The sequence below is a fragment of the Hoplias malabaricus genome, chromosome Y, assembly GCF_029633855.1.
Source record: "Hoplias malabaricus isolate fHopMal1 chromosome Y, fHopMal1.hap1, whole genome shotgun sequence".
NCBI lineage: Eukaryota > Metazoa > Chordata > Actinopteri > Characiformes > Erythrinidae > Hoplias > Hoplias malabaricus.
Genome location: NC_089820.1, coordinates 64,739,695 through 64,757,668, shown reverse-complemented (window position 1 = coordinate 64,757,668; position 17,974 = coordinate 64,739,695). Strand labels below are relative to the sequence as shown.

The 17,974-nt window shown below is 39.4% G+C and overlaps 1 protein-coding gene across 1 annotated transcript; it reads right to left on the bottom strand.

The window, feature by feature from the left end:
- Nucleotides 1-377: 377 nt before the first annotated feature.
- Nucleotides 378-14,249, bottom strand: LOC136678057 (cytochrome P450 2G1-like). The gene is made up of 9 exons (XM_066655855.1): nt 14,045-14,249; nt 13,132-13,294; nt 12,446-12,595; nt 11,633-11,793; nt 4,594-4,770; nt 2,336-2,477; nt 2,056-2,243; nt 1,791-1,932; nt 378-1,151 (listed from the first exon to the last, which is right to left on the bottom strand). The coding sequence occupies exons 1-9, from the start codon at nt 14,210-14,212 to the stop codon at nt 970-972; spliced, it is 1,473 nt and encodes a 490-aa protein (XP_066511952.1). The 5' UTR covers nt 14,213-14,249; the 3' UTR covers nt 378-969.
- Nucleotides 14,250-17,974: the final 3,725 nt, after the last annotated feature.

The following is a 17,974-nucleotide window of genomic DNA, read 5'->3' as shown; positions in this document are numbered from 1 at the left end:
CCACCCCTGGGACGGGGCCAGGGAACCATTGAAAAATCCTGCGCAGAGAGCGCCAGTTGAATCGAGTATAATAGTAATAATAATAATAATGTGTGACGTACAACAAAATGTGTCTTCAAATGTGTGTGTGGTAGTGAACGCGCACACACACACACACACACACACACACACAGCAACCTTCCGGTACCAAGCCCAGTCCTCTAACCATTAGGCCTCGGCTACCCACATTTCGGAGTTAGAGTATTGTTTAAAATTCAGCTTGAGTCCAGTCGGTGACTCAGTTACAGTTTCACACACTCATTTGCCAGAATTTAATGCAACCAGGTGATTGGTTTTATTTAAACACTGACCATATCCATGATATGCTTAGAAAAATATGTCTAAAATCTGAATGTACAATAACACACTAAACAATATCTGGATTTTCTTCTCTTAAATAGATTAATACACATCTCTACACAAGAAAACATTTGAACATAGGACAATTGATTACATACAGCTGTAAAATGTAGTTCATGAAGATAATCTTATAGTCAACTTATAAAATTTATAATAAAAATCATTACAAAATTATTTGAATAAGTGAATAAGTATTCTCTACAGAGAAAGCACTTCATTTTGATACATAATTATGGCTTATTTCCTGAGTCCCACATACTGAAAAAAAGCTATGGCACATTTAATTTTTCAATAAAAATTACAAAATATAAGCAGTTTGAACTGTATCTTAACGTTTTTTACAATCAACAAAATGGGTTTCCAAACTCTCAGAGTTTCATCACGTTAAATGCTTCCTGATTGCTCAGACTAGTAATGCTGTTTCTTAACTTCATGGAAGAGAATATTTGAAGGAGCATGTATGTTCTGTTAAACTGTGTTTACAGATGATAATAATATATCTCTAAAATATGATATGTTTTTGGTGGAATGTTTTCTTTTTGTTACAGAAGTCTGCGGTTCTGCTCTAGTTCAGCGGGGGGTGGCGATGAGGTGGTATTTTCGGGGCAGGTTTGCAAATCCGCTGATCTCTGGACTGCAGTCAATGCTCTCTGGACCACCAGGGCAACTAAATGTGAAGTTCTGTAGCAGAGACACAATGAATATAAACAGCTCCATCCGAGCCAGGGATTCACCAACACAGGATCTTTTACCTGCAGCAACAGAAATGGATATGATAGTGTCAGTAACATAACACAGGGGGTGGGGGTGGTTAGAGCAGGGACAATAACTTCTGGGAGTAGTTTCTGGAATTTCACAGGACCAGTTTGAATTCACCTTTCAATTTCTGGTGAACATTAAATGGAGCGTTAACCAATCAGGATTTTTCTCTCTGTGGTATCTAGGTGGATTCAGCTAAATATTTTCTCCCATTGGCTAGACCATCAGAAACTGAACTGAAGGTTCTACACATTAGATTAACTACAATCAAAATTAGAAAAACACCACTGCACACTCTTACACACAGTCTAACCCTTTATTTCTTCATTGTTCACCTTCCTATAAATTATTTGAAAGTTGCACTACACTAGCATCATGTCCAAGCTTTAATCTGTACAGAAAACCTTCATCATCTGGATTTTAGTGTCTGTTCATAGCGCCACAAATCCACCTTTGATTTGTGAGGTAAATATTTATCTGACTATTCCAGCATCAAACAGAATAAACAAACCAAAGGGCATGCTGAGGAGTTTGTGAGGTTGTGTACAGACCTGTGGGATCTTCTTTCATTCACACTATGCTTGTATCTCTTCTGTTTACCTGAGCCGTTGTCTGTGCACTGCTGTGTTTACCTGCAGAAAAGGGGAGGAAGGCTGGGTTCTTTTTAAAGTTGCCGTTGTTGTCCAAGAAGTGTTTGGGGTTGAATGTCCAGGGGTTGCCCCAGTGTTCTTCATCTCTCAGAACCGAATGAAGTAAGGGGAAGATTACAGTGTCCTGAACAAACGAGGTGTTGAAACATCACTCATCCAACATCAGCACTAGACCTCCCCAATGTTCTTGTGGTTGAATGCAACATCTGTGGTACCTACATGTGGCGCTAAGCTTGTTGATGCTCACCTTGGGGATGGTGTATCCTCTGAATGTGATGTCCCGTAAAGCATAATGGGGTAAGTTGAGTGGTACCAGGTCTATATAGCGCTGCACCTCATGGATCACTGCGTCTGTGAATGGGAGGGACTTCCTGTCGTCCATGGCTGGGCTTCTGTCCTGTCCGATCACAGTGTCAATCTCTTTCTGCATCTGCTCTGTGAGGACGGTTGTATGTAAGACATCATATTAAACACTGCAGCTACACAAGCCATGGGCTTCAATTAGAAAAAAAAAAAAAAACACTTACCCTGTATTTCAGGATGTCGGATGAGCAACATCAACGCGTATCTGATCGTTGTGCTGGTGGTCTCAGTCCCAGCCAGGAATAAATTCTGTACAGTAGCTATTAAGTTATCATAGTGAAACTCAGTGTTGGGAACGTCCTTCTCCTTTAAACAGATTAAAATTGATTTTTAATTTGAGTCTGATTTCCCAAACGATATTTGATCTACTGAAAAGTGCTGGTAAACATGGAGAAGTTTTCATGTTGGGAAGCATGACTGTGTTCATAATTATGACATACTTATAATAGACTGACCAGCATGTTCTTTCACAAATAAAGCATAATTAGAGCCATTTAACTGGTAACTTAATTTAGTTCAGCAATATATGGGAAATATACAATAAAGATTATTGTACACATAGTTTGTGTTAGTATGTTTTCAAAGGTGGCACCCAGAGTCCTTTTAGTGAAACAGAGCCTGAACTCTGTTTCTTGGCTCTGGTCTGTTTCTGACTTGGTCTTATGTTTCAAGTATTCTTATAGTCTTTTCTTTCTCTATGTTGGTTGTTTTCTGAAAATCTGTGTTCCTGACTTTTTCTAAAAGTGTTATCTTGGTGTTTTCTTTACTTTATTTTTATGATTAGTTGTTGTTTTATATTTTTTGGTACATTTTGTCTTGCTCTAGTTTTATTTCCCGGTCTTCTCAACTATTTTAGTACCTAAAGTTTTTCCTGTGTTCTGTTCCTCTATTTCGTTTAGTTTTTGTTCTTGTTTAATAAAGACACTTCTCTGAAAATACCTCCACTTCTTTTCCCCCTGCAATTCAGCATGATAAATACATTGATTAACATAGGAGGGTTTGAGGCTCCTGAGTGGTACAGTGGTCTATCCCCTATCATCAGGAGGTTGCTTGTTTGATCTCTGGCCTCTTTCTCAGAGTCTCACTCTACCCCCAACAGCCAGCACGGACATCTGTCTGCTGATAAATCTGGTTAGCTGGGACTCTCCTTTGGTGCATTAAGCTGTCCAGTGGTGTCATTAGCAGCTCTTTCAAAAGAAGCACAGATTTCCTCCATAATGCCTCTAGTTTAACTAGTGTTTAGTCAGAGTTTCGACACACTGCATGAGAACACTACATATACACATATACAGGGGTTGGACAATGAAAGTGAAACACCTGGTTTTAGACCACAATCATTTATTACTGTGGTGTAGGGCCTCCTTTTGCGGCCAATACAGCGTCAATTCGTCTTGGGAATGACATATACAAGTGGTTAGAGGGATTTTAAGCCGTTTTTCTTGCAGGATAGTGGCCAGGTCACTACTTGATGCTGGTGGAGGAAAACATTTCCTGACTCGTTCCTCCAAAACACCCTAAAGTGGCTCAATAATATTTAGATCTGGTGACTGTGCAGGCCATGGGAGATGTTCAACTTCACTTTCATGTTCATTAAACCAATCTTTCACCAGTCTTGCTGTGTGTATTGGTGCATTGTCGTCCTGATACACGGCACCACTTTCAGGATACAATGTTTGAACCATTGGATGCACATGGTCCTCCAGAATGTTTCGATAGTCCTTGGCAGTGACGCTCCCATCTAGCACAAGTATTGGGCCAAGGGAATGCCATGATTTGGCAGCCCAAGCCATCACTGATCCACCCCCATGCTTCACTCTGGCCATGCAACAATCTGGGTGGTACGCTTCTTTCGGGATTCTCGACACCGTAACCCTCCCGGATGTGGGGAAAACAGTAAAGGTGGACTCATCAGATAACAATACATGATCCACATTGTCCACAGCCCAAGATTTGCACTCCTTGCATCATTGAAACCGACATTAGGCATTGGCACGAGTGACCAAAAGTTTGGCAGTCCGGCCGTGTATATTGACCCTGTGGAGCTCCCGACGGACAGTTCTGGTGGAAACGGGAGAGTTGAGGTGCACATTTAATTCTGCCGTGATTTGGGAAGCCATGGTGCAATGTGCAATCATTGAAAATTGGCCACCAGGCTGCTCCAATTTAGCCATGAGACCTCCCACACTAAAATGAGAGGTGTTTCAGTTTCATTGTCAAACTCCTTTATATATACATATATTCCTCCTAAGGGGAATATATAACTTTGGGTTATGTTGCTCTTTTTTAATTTTTCATTAGTCTACCTATGGTTTAAATTAAGTGTTAGAGGAGGAAAGTGCTAGACCTCCAAGATGTGCCTGCATTAGACAACTACAACTTTCACAGCCACTAAAACAGTGTCTGTTGAGGAGACTTGGTTTACCTGGTCCAGTCGGATGAGGAAGCAGTCGATGAAATCTCGTGGGTTGTCAGGGTCCAGAGTCTCCTTGTGCTTTTGCACTTTGTTCAAAGTAAAAACCTTGAGCTCATCCAGCTCCTCGAAAACGTTGTGATGTTTTCCTGGAAGGATCTCCATCAGCCGGGGGAAGATATTATACAGCTGCGAGAACAAAAATGTTTAGAGCCTAAGGTGATGTAGACATTTTAGCAAGATGTTAGGTTTTATTTGGATTAACAATTTTTTTTACTCTTTTTAAAATCTACAATGGCTACGTTTCCACTGTTCTTCACAAATGCTGAAATTTGGTGGAGATGTAAGAAGATTTGATTGTTACTAGGTTACTAGTTACCATGTTACTAGGTGCTAATGCTAGAACTTTTGAAATCTTAATAACAGTAAATTTATCCACTTTAAAGAGCACACATTGTGAACACGTTAATTTGTGCACACAGCTTGTAGCCTCTGTACAAAAGGATGAAATGCAGTGTGATACTGGAGGCTGGGGGCAGCCTTGGCCTTATGGTTAGAGGACTGGCTTGGTACCATAAGCAGTGTAGTGTGATATGATGAATAATGATATGATGCACAAAGCTAGCAAGAACATGGCTACACTTGACAAGGAAAGTGAGCTAGAAGGTAACAAAGCTGACCAGATACTGGCCGCGCTGGAGTCATTGAAAAATGAGTTCTCCTCGAAACTGGACAGTGTGATGGTGACGCTGCAAAACATGAAAAATGAGGTGAGAGACTGCAGCGAAGGCATGGCTCGGTGAGAGGTGCGCATTGTTACAATGGAAGATGAGGTGACTAGTTTACAAGCTTCGGTGAGCACCTTGCAAAGTAAAAACAAAAAGATGGAAGCCAAACTTATGGACTTGGAAACAAGGTTCAATTAAACAATTGAAGGCTTGTTAATTTGCCAGAGGGTGTTAAGGGACCAGACGTGTGTGCTTTTTTGGAGAAATGGATACCTGACGCACTGATGAATGCGACGCTGAGGTCCCTTGAGGTTTTGGAGCAAAACACAAAATCCAAGATGGCTCAGAACACACACGGCAATAATTAAGAAAAGAAACCTATCAATATGGTATGTAGTCAGGTATTGTTGAGACACAAATGACTAAATTATTGATGTAACAATTTTTTCTCTCATCTTTTTCAGACAGTACATTTGAGCTGATATACTTATGCTCCTAAATAAGTAAAGACAATTAGTTTAATGAGAAGTTGTCCTTTAGGTTAGTACCAATTATCAGTGACCAGTAGTCAAATTGTTATAATTAAGCAGTAGCAGTGGTATAGGTTAAGTTCAGAAAGTCGTCTAACCTATCCTCGCCAAGTGTGGATTGGTCATTGGCAATGACTGGAGGCATAGCGATGGGGGGTGGGATTTCTCTAATATGAAGGAACTTGAGAGAAGGAAGGAACTTGAGAGAAAGGAAGAATTTCTGTTTAGTGGGTTGGATGCATGTTCTAGCATCCAGTTCAGCTGTGCCTATATGTTTTTACAATACAAGCAACCTAATTGTTATGTTCTCATATGTCTCAGAGTATAAATTATAACTTTATTTCATGGAACTGCAGGGGTCTGCAACGCCTCTAAAAGGTCAAACAGGTTATGACAAGATTAAAGGAAATAGACTCCAAAGTTGTGTTTCTACAAGAAACACATCTTCTTGATGCTGACATTTTAAGGGTGAGGAGGAGGTGGAGGGGTGAAATATTCACTGCACAGTTTACATCCCTGTCTAGAGGAGCTATGACACTAATACATGAGTCAGTTCCAATACAAAAGAAGAAGATACTTGATACTTCAAGGCTCCCTCTCGTCAGAAACCTTAATTCTCACCAATATTTATGGCCCTAACATAGATGATAGTAATTTTTACAACGATTTGTTTCTTACCCTCTCAACACTTAAGGGATTTCATGTGATAGGGGGGGACTTTAAGTGAAGTTATGTAATAACATAATTTTGGGAGTAGGACCACGCCCAAACTCCTCCTCTCAGCCCTATATATACCCTGCAAATTCACGTCATTTCCGCGTTGGACAAACTTGCCTCATTTAGTTCAGGAGATGGATCTCAACTCGACTGCTTCACGATGTCAGCTCGCTCATCTGCGCTGGGTCATTCCTGCTGATCTCCATATTCGGAGCCGTGTTCGACCTTTATCAAGCCCACTGAGCCTCCTGTTTTAAACTCGCTCCTGACTCCACCCCGTCTCCACCCTTTTCCCTTTTCTCATATACATTTATCCACCGGTGGGGTGGGGGGGGGTGGGGGGGTCTGGCTTCATACGCATTCATAAGCCGCCCTGAACTCTTCCGCAATAGACTTCTGAGTTCACCTCCCAGTTTCAGCCTCTACGGGCATCGTCCGTATTAGCAAACTGTACATTAGACCCAGGTATGGATAGATCGACTGGGAGTGACCAGTCACACAACAACTGCAGAGCTACAAGCTAGTGGACATATGTAGAGAGAAGAACCCAGGCACTAAAACCTATTCCTGCTACTCAAGTATCTTTCAAACCTATTCAAGGATAGATTTTTTTTGGTCTCTACAGAATTACAATTTCAGACCATGCTCCCTGTTTCCTGGTCTATAGAGACAAGAAGCTGAAAAGAGACCCTCCGAGTGTCACACCCTTGTTGTCTTGTCTGTTGTCCCTAAGTGAGCACATGGCTCTGTTTGTTATTGTTCGTGTCTCCGCCCTCATCCTCATTGGTCTCGTTGTTGATCCGTCCCCTTGTTATCTGTTCCAGGTGTGTCTTGTCTGTGTCAGGTATTTAAGGTATTGTGTCACTCCCATTTGTCGGTCATTTGCATTGTTGTGTTTCATGGTTCCCAAGTCTGTCTGTCTTTGATTCATTTCATGTCGTTTCCACTATTGTCACAGTTTCCTTTCCACTGTCATTGTAGCAAGTCTGTCTGTTTCTGTTATTCCTCGTTTTGGTTTGTTTCCTTGTCTGTTTCATCTGTTACTAGTTTTATTTTTGCCCAAGTCAGTCTGTCTCTGTTTTGTTAGGTCGCTTTAATAAAGTCACTGTGTTTTAGCATTTGCGTCCGCCACCATCATTCCGCCCTCTGCGAATTCTGACACCGAGATGGCAGTTTCAACACAAATGGCTGCAAGATGAGGAATTGGTGAAATATTTCGGAAAAAAAATTGATGAATTTTTTCAAATTAATACCACACAAACAACGGCATGCACAAAATGGGAAGCATTTAAGGCCTTTCTTAGAGGACGTATAATTAGTTATACATGTGGTAAAACCAAAAAGGCTAGAGAAAATAGGCTTCAATTAGAGAATAAAATAAAAATACTCCAAGCCAATGTAAACAGAGACAACAATCCGCAACTAGAAAAGGAACTGTTGATTTTGAGTTTTTGATTGCGACTCAATCAAACATTCTACAAACAGGGTGATAAGGCTGGCAAATTGCTGGCATGGCAGATAAAACAATTAGAATCTAAATCACATCACATCTATTATATCAAATGGACAAAACTTGCTGAACCCAGAAGAAATTAATGTTGCTTTTAAGGAGTACTATGAAGAACTGTATAAGGCACAGACAACCATAAAATTAGAAGATATTAATACCTTCCTAAACAACTTAAACATACCCAAAAGTACTAAACAAGAATTAGGACTAGCCATAGACAGTATGAAATCTGGGAAATGAGCAGCATCAGACGGCCTTCCAATAGATTTATATAAGACATTTAAAGAAAAACTACTGACCCCCTATTCGATATGTTGAAAGAAGTTTTTCATTTAAATCATCTTCCTCTTTCAATGAATGCTGCCATAATTACACTTCTGCCAAAGCCTGGGAGATCCCCAAATGAATGTGAAAATTTTAGGCCAATTAGTTTGTTAAATTCAGATCTGAAAATAATTTCTAAGGTGTAAACACAGTGTATACAAAAGATTTTACCAAATACAATTGATCGATTGTATTATTTAGTTTGCTTTTAAGTGAATTTTAGTTTTGCTGTTAATCATTACTACAAGGTTTGTTTGTTTTCCCGTTTTTGCTTTTTGATTTAACTCTTTTTTTGTTGTTTAAATTGTTGAAAATTTAATAAAGACATTTTGGCAAAAAAAAAAAATTGATTTTCTGAGATTTGATTTTAAAAACCCAAACTTTCGTTGGTTTTCAGAGACATCCCCAAGCCACACCAAGCCAAGATTGGAATTTGAGATCAGCTTTTCAGCAAGAACTGGCTCCAAATTGGTGCCTGAAAGTCTGTGTCAGAGAGTCATAAAACTGACACTATAGGCCCTTTTAAGGATAATTTACGACACAGGGTCATGCAACTCTTCTCAAATGCAGAATGCAGAGAGACACACAGACTCAACCTTGTCTTCTCGCACATTTTGAAAGATTGTTAAACAAAATAATCAGATTCCTTAATTCATTGGTTTACCTGATGAAAAAGTTGCCTATGGGCATAATTGTTTGAAATTAATTCCATTTGAACAATTAAAATGTGTGGGATTAATTTACATGTATTTAAAGTCATTTTTGTTTTATATGAATTTATGTATAACCAAGGTAGCCACATAATGTGTGTTATCTGATTAAAAATTATGAAACATGGTTTGTCTGAATGATATTGTTTTGTGTTGACATATAATCTTTTATATAGCAAAAGTATGATTCAGAAACTTTGGGATGGTCATTCAACAGGAATCAATCGTCTTTGGGTCATACATTTTATGTGATGTCACTACCAAGGTACAGGAAGCGGCCAATCAGGAGCAAGAGAGGCGCCAATCCTATCCAATCAGGTCTTCAAGGCAGATTTTCTAAATTCTGGTTAAAAAGCCCAGTGGCGCCAAATGAGATCACTCCAGGCTTCAGACTTTTGCCTTCCTCTTTTCACACACACCTTCACTTCACTTCACCCTTTTTCTCTTTTAACCCTTTTCAAGGCTAAAGAGAAAAATGACTCAGGTTTTGAAATGAATCAAAGGTGTCAAACTTTCTTGGCTTTCTTAAGTAGTCTTGGGCCCCTTAAGTGTGGTCCAGACAGAACAGAAGTTCTATTTTAATTTCATCTCTAGTAGAAACTATAGCTCTAGAAAGGACTGTAGTTTAACTCCAGCAAAACTCAGTGCCACCCAGAGCATTGCAGGAGATCCTTAGACCTTTAAAGTGATAACAAAAGCTTCCGGACCAGTGACCAAGACGGCCACACGCACCCTCCGATTGACCTTCTGAGATGAGGCCCAGGAGAGACCTGCATGGACATGTCTCTCAGAAGGCAGCAGATCAGCGATGACAGAGAATCCCCACAGAGAACTTCAGAGTGCCACCAGCGCCAATGCAGGGTTCGCCGTGTCTGAAAAGGGGGAGAAAAGGAATGCCCTCGGCTGCAGTATACAAGGCCCGCGTCTGTAGTTCTCCAGGAAGCCGCGACATGATCCCAGTCCATCTCCAGGGATACCTAAGGTCACGTGGTTTCATTTCTTTCATTGCTCAAGAGTGGTGCTGAATGCTTGCTGGGATAAACCATAGCCTTTCTAGAATATGTTCCCACATGCATCGCTGTAATCCATTTCATTATATGAATGTATAATCAATATTCATTATATGATATTATTATTAATAAACCACTTGTGTGATAAAACCAATTGTTGGTTTTCTGTGTGTGCACTTTTCTTGTATGGAATTATTCCTTCTAGCTCAGATTCAGTTTCAGAGCCAAGAACCTATGGTGGGTCAATGAGCATAATTCATTAATAATAATTAATTCTAGCTAAATCTGCTGTATAATATGTGAAGATGGCCTACTTGTCCAAGCTAAAATTAGACATGTAAAAACACTACATATTATTTAATGACCCCCAAACATGGAGCTTACCAATGTTAATCAAATAATAATTATTTTATCATTGGATCCGCTATGTAGTACTTATGCCACCGCAACGTGTGCATACTACTTCCACTACAGCAGAGTTCAAATTACAGGGGGGGGTTGGGGGTGTCAATTAAGACTTGAACTCCCCCTAAAGAGGGTAAAAGAAAAAGTTTGGGGATGTTTAATAATCTATTGTTTAATATTACAATAGATTTACAATATCCATGCATGGAAGAATCTTGAAATATGATTTCAAACACCCCTACACTGAACCATACCATTCCTTGTTAAATTTTACCTCTCTGCATACCTCATGCATATTATTGGTCACATGGATTGTGTCCTCATTTAGGTAGCACATGCACAAGCCAGAGAAGGCATTACGTGTAAACAACTATTTAGATTTTCAAAAACACTTTATTGCCTTCAGTAAATCACTCACATGAAGATGTATTTTACAGTTCCATATGCTGCAGTGGCGACACACAAGTTTCACATAAGCAGAAATGTATAAAACTCATCAGGAACTTAACATCTACTACAAGCTCAATGTAATGTATGCACCATCCTTGTTAAGTTGTTTCACTTAACATGATACACTAAAACAGAGTTTACTTCAGAGACTAACAATAGCCAAACTTCCATCTAAAAGCATTCCACAGCTCTCCTCTTAACATTTCACACTGTAGATGTTGTATTGGTCCCAGTATGCATGGATGAGGCAGGACAAAAACCTAAGCTACATGTACCTGCACTGTACTGGTTTCCCATTATGACCAGAAGAAATTTTGAAACCCCAATTGTCATTGTATAATTCGCCCCCTGACTGGAAGTTTGCCAGTTCAATCCAAAAGTGTCCATAGGTTTGAGTGCGTGAGTGAATATGAGTGTGTGTCACCCTGTGAAGGACTGGTGCCCCCTCCAGGGTGTGTTCCTGCCTCTTGCCCAGTTATTTCGTGTATTCACCGGACCCACCTCGCCCCCGAACTGGCTAAGCGGTTACAGACATGAATGAATGAGCGAAAGAATATGATTAGCTTTATTATAATATTTCCTTATTATTTTAACTTTTGTATAAATATTTTGGATGGAGCATATTAGATACCATTTCTCCACCATATTCATTCTTCATGACTCTCACCTGTCCCTTAGAGCTGCTGCCAAACCGAAGAACTCCAGAGATGACTTGGAGGATACGGAGGAAGTTTTTGTCTTTGTAGTGGAAGCGCTGACCAAATACCAGCGCACAGACCACGTTGGATACTGTTCGACTCAGGTAGAACATGGGGTCAAACGGAGCAGCTATGGGGAAATATCACATTAACAGCCAATGTCCAGGCTTTATTTTGACATAACTGAATGCAAAATAAACCTGGATTAGCCTTTTAAAACTGCACCTTATATTAGGTGTACAGACAGGTGTTTGTCATTTTATGGTAACTTTAGCATAGAAGTAAAACTGGATAAAAAGAAAAACAAATCAAATTTGTTCAAATTGGTCAATTTATTAAGAAAAGCAAAAAATGATGTATTAATACACTACGTTCACGATGGCTAACATAAAAACCATTCGTTACCCATTTTTAAATCATCTAAACCAGGGTGATTAAATAAAAGCCTCAATAAAAATAAATAAATAAATGAGAAAACATTATGAAAAGTACTTGGAATATGTTTTCATGCAGATGAGTGATGATGTATATTATTATATTATTATTTGAAAGTGGTACCATAAAATGACAAAAGAACAGAAGCATGTTTGAATTTTTGATTAGAATTATATGTTACACAAACAAATGCTTTGAACTTTTTGTTCATATATATTTAGATTTCTTTTATATTTATGTAATGTTAGGAGTCTTGCCAGAGGAATCAAACCAGTCTCTGACACCAGTGATGGTGTTACTGATAATGCTACACTAACCAGATAAAATATTTTAATGTATTCACTCACATTTAGTTTCTCTGAAACTTTCCAGAAGGTGTTTGCTCTCTTCCTGAATCCAGCCCTCCATCCTCTTGCGTCCCATCCCAAAATCTCTCAGGGTGGAAAGGGTGAACCTGCGGAGCTGACGCCAGCATTCGCCATTACTGATGGCGAGTCCTAAGAAACGTGCACTCCGTTCAGCACAATGTTCCCTCCTCAAATATTTTAATCATCATTTTTCATGCCTTTTACACTGTGAATCAAAATGTTCAAAAACAGAGTTTTCCTGAAGCCCTCTATATCTTACATATGGAGCTGAGGCCTGTCGCAGGACATCAGGTGACTATAGATTTGCAGTTAGCATATTTAGTAATTACATCCAAACAGAGGTAATTCTTCATTCAGTAACCATTGGAAATATGCCCTTTCCTCTCTGTTAGTTATTACATCTCCAAATGTGTATTGGGCAACACTTTTAAAGATACAGTTGTATACGAATATATGGGCACCCTCTGCCTAATGACACATTTGTTTGTTGTTTTAATGGAAACTGTACCAGAATACATTAACTGTTTAAATACTGCAGATGTCTCAGCACAATAGGATTTCTGCAAAGATGAGTGGGAAAACTTATTTTGTTTTAGTGAGCTGAAAGATTTTTAATTGCTACAGAAAATGTGTGCAAGGTGTGAGAGGAGAGGAATCATACCTACCAAAGCCTTTCACTACCCTAATAATAAAAGGCAAAGGGGCTCTGCCTACGAAGTCGTCTGCGTTGTCTACGAGCGCCTCCTTCACTGTGTTGTAGCCCACCAGGACCACCACTCTCTGGGGCCCCAAATAGGTCGTCATCACAGGCCCATAGGTCTTACTCCACTGGGAACAGAGATAGACTTTATCAGCATTCAGCAGTACTTGCTGCTGCCCAGCCCTAAACCTCATGCTTTACTTGTTATGGATTCTGACCCAAACCCAGCTTGGACCTCTACACACTGAGGCATGTGGTTTATTTATTTTGCATTTGACACAATAACTAATGACTTTTTGTGTATTGATCACACTAATGCTTTTCGTAATCAACTGAGGCTGCCTATCAAATAATTATAAAAATGATACTAATTGTCACAACAATTTGTCATTCACTGCTCTATCATTCACAGCACGTAAACCCACAGCTGTTCTGTTGTGTTTATTTAGTCAGACTGGACTCAGTGCCCTGTAAGCATGATTGTGCACTGCTCTATCATTCACAGCACGTAAACCCACAGCTGTTCTGTTGTGTTTATTCAGTCAGACTGGATTCAGTGCCCTGTAAGCATGATTGTGCAATGCTGTAGTTCTGTGGGAGGCTACTGAATAAGGATTATATAAAGGTTTCAAGTCACAGTAACAGATTATGTAGCTGTTGAGCATATATTGATTTATGAACTACTTAAAATTGCAAAAGTGCCTCATATCCCTCATAAAATGTAATTATTTCTGACACTGACTAAAAGAAATTGTAGTTTTCAGTATTCAGGGTTTCAGCAGTTTAGGTAAATATTAATAATATATGACTGCCACAAAGGCTTATAAAAAATTAACACATCTGGAGTAGTCTTTCCTCCTCCAGAGATTTCCTCTTACCTTGAGAAAGGTCTTAAAGGGTGCACGGTTGTCCATGGTGAGGATGTTGCCCAGGAGAGGTAAAGCCAGTGGTCCTGGGGGCAGTTTGTAAGGTTTTCTTCTCCATCGGATCAACACAAACAACACCACCACCAAGCCCACCAAGAGAGAGGTGCTAGAGAACTCCATGTCTCAAGCTTCGCCCAAACAGTGCTCACTGCTTACGTTCCACAGGTTCTGAACATGCAGAACTGCCCCTCCCCAAGGCCTGGTGGGGTTTATAAGTTGTGTTGTAAAAGGCCGGGAGGAGGGGCTGAATGGGGCAGAGGTGAAACATGTAACTGTTCCCTCACCTCATTACTACAGAACGGGACCAGCTCCAGAAAAATATTTCAGCATGAATAGCACAAACTGGGCTTGACCCTGAGAAACTGGGATAAAGGAAGGGACTGGTGTGAACAGAGAGATATTGCATAATCTAATCACACACTATTCACTTTGATCTTCAGAGGAGACAGGAATGGAATGGTCACTGTGAGGATTGGGACACTTTCTGTTGGTGGGCAAAGAGGAATATCGAAACTACATTAAAATGTTTATTTGACCTATTGTCATTTCTAATGGGAATGTTCTCCCTTTCATGCTCTCTCTCTCTCTCTCTGTTTTCTCGTACTACATATTTGGGGTACACATTTGCAAATCTAAGCTCCAAATTATTGTACAGCAGGGAGGAAAAGCACAACAGAGTTTCACATTATTGTCAGATTAAACCTGCAATACATAGCATTTAATTTTTAATATAGAAAGTAAACTGCATTTAGAAGTGTCTTCCTGCTGCTGCAAGAGATATAAAACCATTTATACACACTGTATTATATCCCACAGTCTGACACCAAGTCTTTAACCCTGAGCAGTTTCTTTCTGGTGAGGACGAGTTTTCTGTCTTATTTTATTTAAGAATAGGATAATAGGAACATAGATTTGATTATAATGTAAAAACAAGTTTCCAAATGTGCCATATTTATAAAAACAGCTTGTTTTTTTGTGTATCTATTTCTTATATTTGTTTTATTATTATATAGTGATTTAGAAATCTACATAGAGGGGATTTTGTTATTGAAGTTTTATTTTTTATCAATTTTGTGGCATGGGTTTTCAGTAATTATTTGCAGTCAGGAATAATAAATCATATTAACAGAGCAGAAATCTCTCATTTAAAAAAATTGTCCTGAACATTTGGACCTATAGTGTATAAGGAATGTTCCTTTTAAAAGATTCTGAAGCATTCAGCCAAACGCGTACGTTTTGTAAACTCTCATCTTCGATATTGATTTCCCCTAGGAACTGCAGGGAACAGAAGCAGCCAACATGGACTCTGATATTTTATTGAAAAGAAAATTTATCATGAATGTAATGCACATTAGGTATTGTAGTTAATTTCAGTATTGTGAAAAAGATGCTGAAAAAGACCTCTACGCCAACACCATTCTTTTGTTGCAAAATAATTAGGTTTATTACAATGAAAAGAACAGCTTCTTAAGAAGCCCCAATGGACAGCCAATATCTTCTGACATGTTAACTGCAGGTATAGGTTATATAGGTTGGTCAGTGTCAACATATGGTGAATACTATGACTTTTGTTTACTTCATTTCCTGTCCTGGTAAAAAGAGATAACTTGTAAGAACATGCTGTCTTGCTACCTCCAGGAAAGCTTACTCAACATCCCATTCACACAGAGACAAAACCCCTGTATAGGCAGAAATGTAAGAACAATGGGTTGTCCTATGTACTGCACCCACTTAATAACATATGCCTATGTAGACATTAAATTCTACTTCATTTTATTATACTTCAGTATCACTAAAATTAAAACTCTGTATTTGAGTGTGTAAATAGTATCTGTACAGACAAAATATCAGCAAGAAACCCTTATTTGTTTAAGAAGCTTTATTGTCATCTCAGCTATACAGACCCATTCCAAAAAATTAATTTCCATAATTCCATTCAAAAAGTTAAACTTTCATAGATTAAAGATTCAGGGCCCACAATTTAAATGATTTCAAGTATTTATTTGTTTATTTTCACATAATTTGGGCTTCCAGCTCATAAAACCCACAAAAACAGGATTTCAAAAAATTAGAATACTGTGGAGAAATCAGCTCAAATTACTTCCCAGTTTTTGCAGAAAAAAAAAGAAATTAGAATCACATCAAATCAATATGTCAATATGTCAATCTTCAATATTTGGTTGGGAATCCCTTTTCTTTAATCACTGCCTTGATGCGACGTGGCATTGAAGCAATCAGCCTGTGGCATTGCCTGGGAGTTATGGAAGCCCAGATGTCCTTGATGCTTGCTGTTAGCTTTTATTTGTTGTTGGGTCTGGTGGCCCTCATTTTCCTCTTGAGAATCCCCCATAGATTCTCAATGAGGTTTAGGTCTGGTGAGTTGGCTGGCCAGTCAAGCACTGTGATGGCATGGGCATCAAACCAGGCTTTGGTGCTTCTGGCGGCATGGGCAAGGACCAGGTCCTGCTGGAAGATGAAATCTGCATTTCCATACTGATCCTCAGCAGAAGGAATCATGAAGTTCTCTAAAACATTCTGGTAGACTGTTGCTGTGACCTTGGATTTAAGAAAGCAGAGTTTACCAACGCCTGCACCAGACATTGCACCCCAAATCATGATTGACCCCAAATCACCCCTTCATGATTGAAGCCCTTCTTCTCCTTGGCCCAGTTGGCCTACGTTGGCTCAGGTTCAGAAGTGGCTTGACCCGAGAAACCTGACAGTTGTAGCCCATCTCCCGGATGCATCTGAACGTGGTGGCTTTTGAAGCTGTACCTCCTGCCTCATTCCATTCTTTCTGGATCTCTGCCATATTCTTGAATCTTTTCTTTTTGATAATCTGCTGAAGCCCACGGTCATCTCTTTTTCTGGTGCATCTTCTCCTGCCACATTTTGTCCTTCCATTAGACTTTCCATTGATATGCTTGGACACAGCACTCTGTGAACAGTCAGCCTCCTTAGCTATGAACTTGTGGCTTACCTATCCTATCAAGGGTATCAATGATGGCCTTCTGGCCAGTTGTTATGTCTGCAGTCTTCCCCATATTGAACCAAACTAAGACAATTGAACCAAACTGAAGTAATTTAATGACACCTAGGGAAACCTGTGCAGTTAGGGTGTCACACTCAGTTTAAACAATACATGCCCTGCAAAATTTGAGCTAATTTCTCCACAGCATTCTAATTTTTAAAAATCTTTTGTGGGTTTTATGAGCTGGAAGCCCATATTATGTGAAAATAAACAAATAAATACTTGAAATTGTTTAAATTGTGGGCCCTGAATCTATAATCTGTGGAAGTTTAACTTTTTGAATGGAATTATGGAAAATATTCAACTTTTCCATGATATTCTTATTTTTTGGAATGGGCCTATATATGAGTACACAGTGAAATGTAATAACATTCCCTCAGAACCACGGTGCAACACACAGTACGAGTGCAAACAATATAATACAATACAGTACAATCTAATCCCATGGACGCAGTGCAGTCAAATTACAGTATTGCAGGATAGGCTGTTTGTTCTTCTGCTGTGCTGATTTTGATGAGCAGGGGTGTGGTTATGAGAAGGTAGTTTTGAGTCAGGTTACCAAATCTGCTGAGTTCAGGCAAGGGGTCCAGACTGTCTGGACACCCAGGACTGCTAATGTTGAAGTTCTGTAGCAGAGACATGGTGATTATGAACAGCTCCATCCAAGCCAGAGACTCGCCCACACACTTTTCCCTGTAGGGAGAGGGAAGGAGAAAAGTGAGTCACTGTGGAGAGATTCATGTAAAGAAATTTAAAATCACTTCATGTAATAGCCTGTGCTATAGTAAAAGGGTCCCATATATTAAGCCTTGGATACACTACACAACTTTTAAAGTCTGGTCAAATGAACA

Bases quoted from the DNA above. Each gene is read 5' to 3' on its own strand.
- LOC136678057 (XM_066655855.1), bottom strand. From the start codon at position 14,212: ATGGAGTTCTCTAGCACCTCTCTCTTGGTGGGCTTGGTGGTGGTGTTG. The intron at 12,596-13,131 runs GTAGGTATGATT...CACGTTTCTTAG, and splicing joins TAGGGTAGTGAAAGGCTTTG to GACTCGCCATCAGTAATGGC. The intron at 4,771-11,632 runs GTGAGAGTCATG...TTGTTCTCGCAG, and splicing joins GCAGCAGCTCTAAGGGACAG to CTGTATAATATCTTCCCCCG.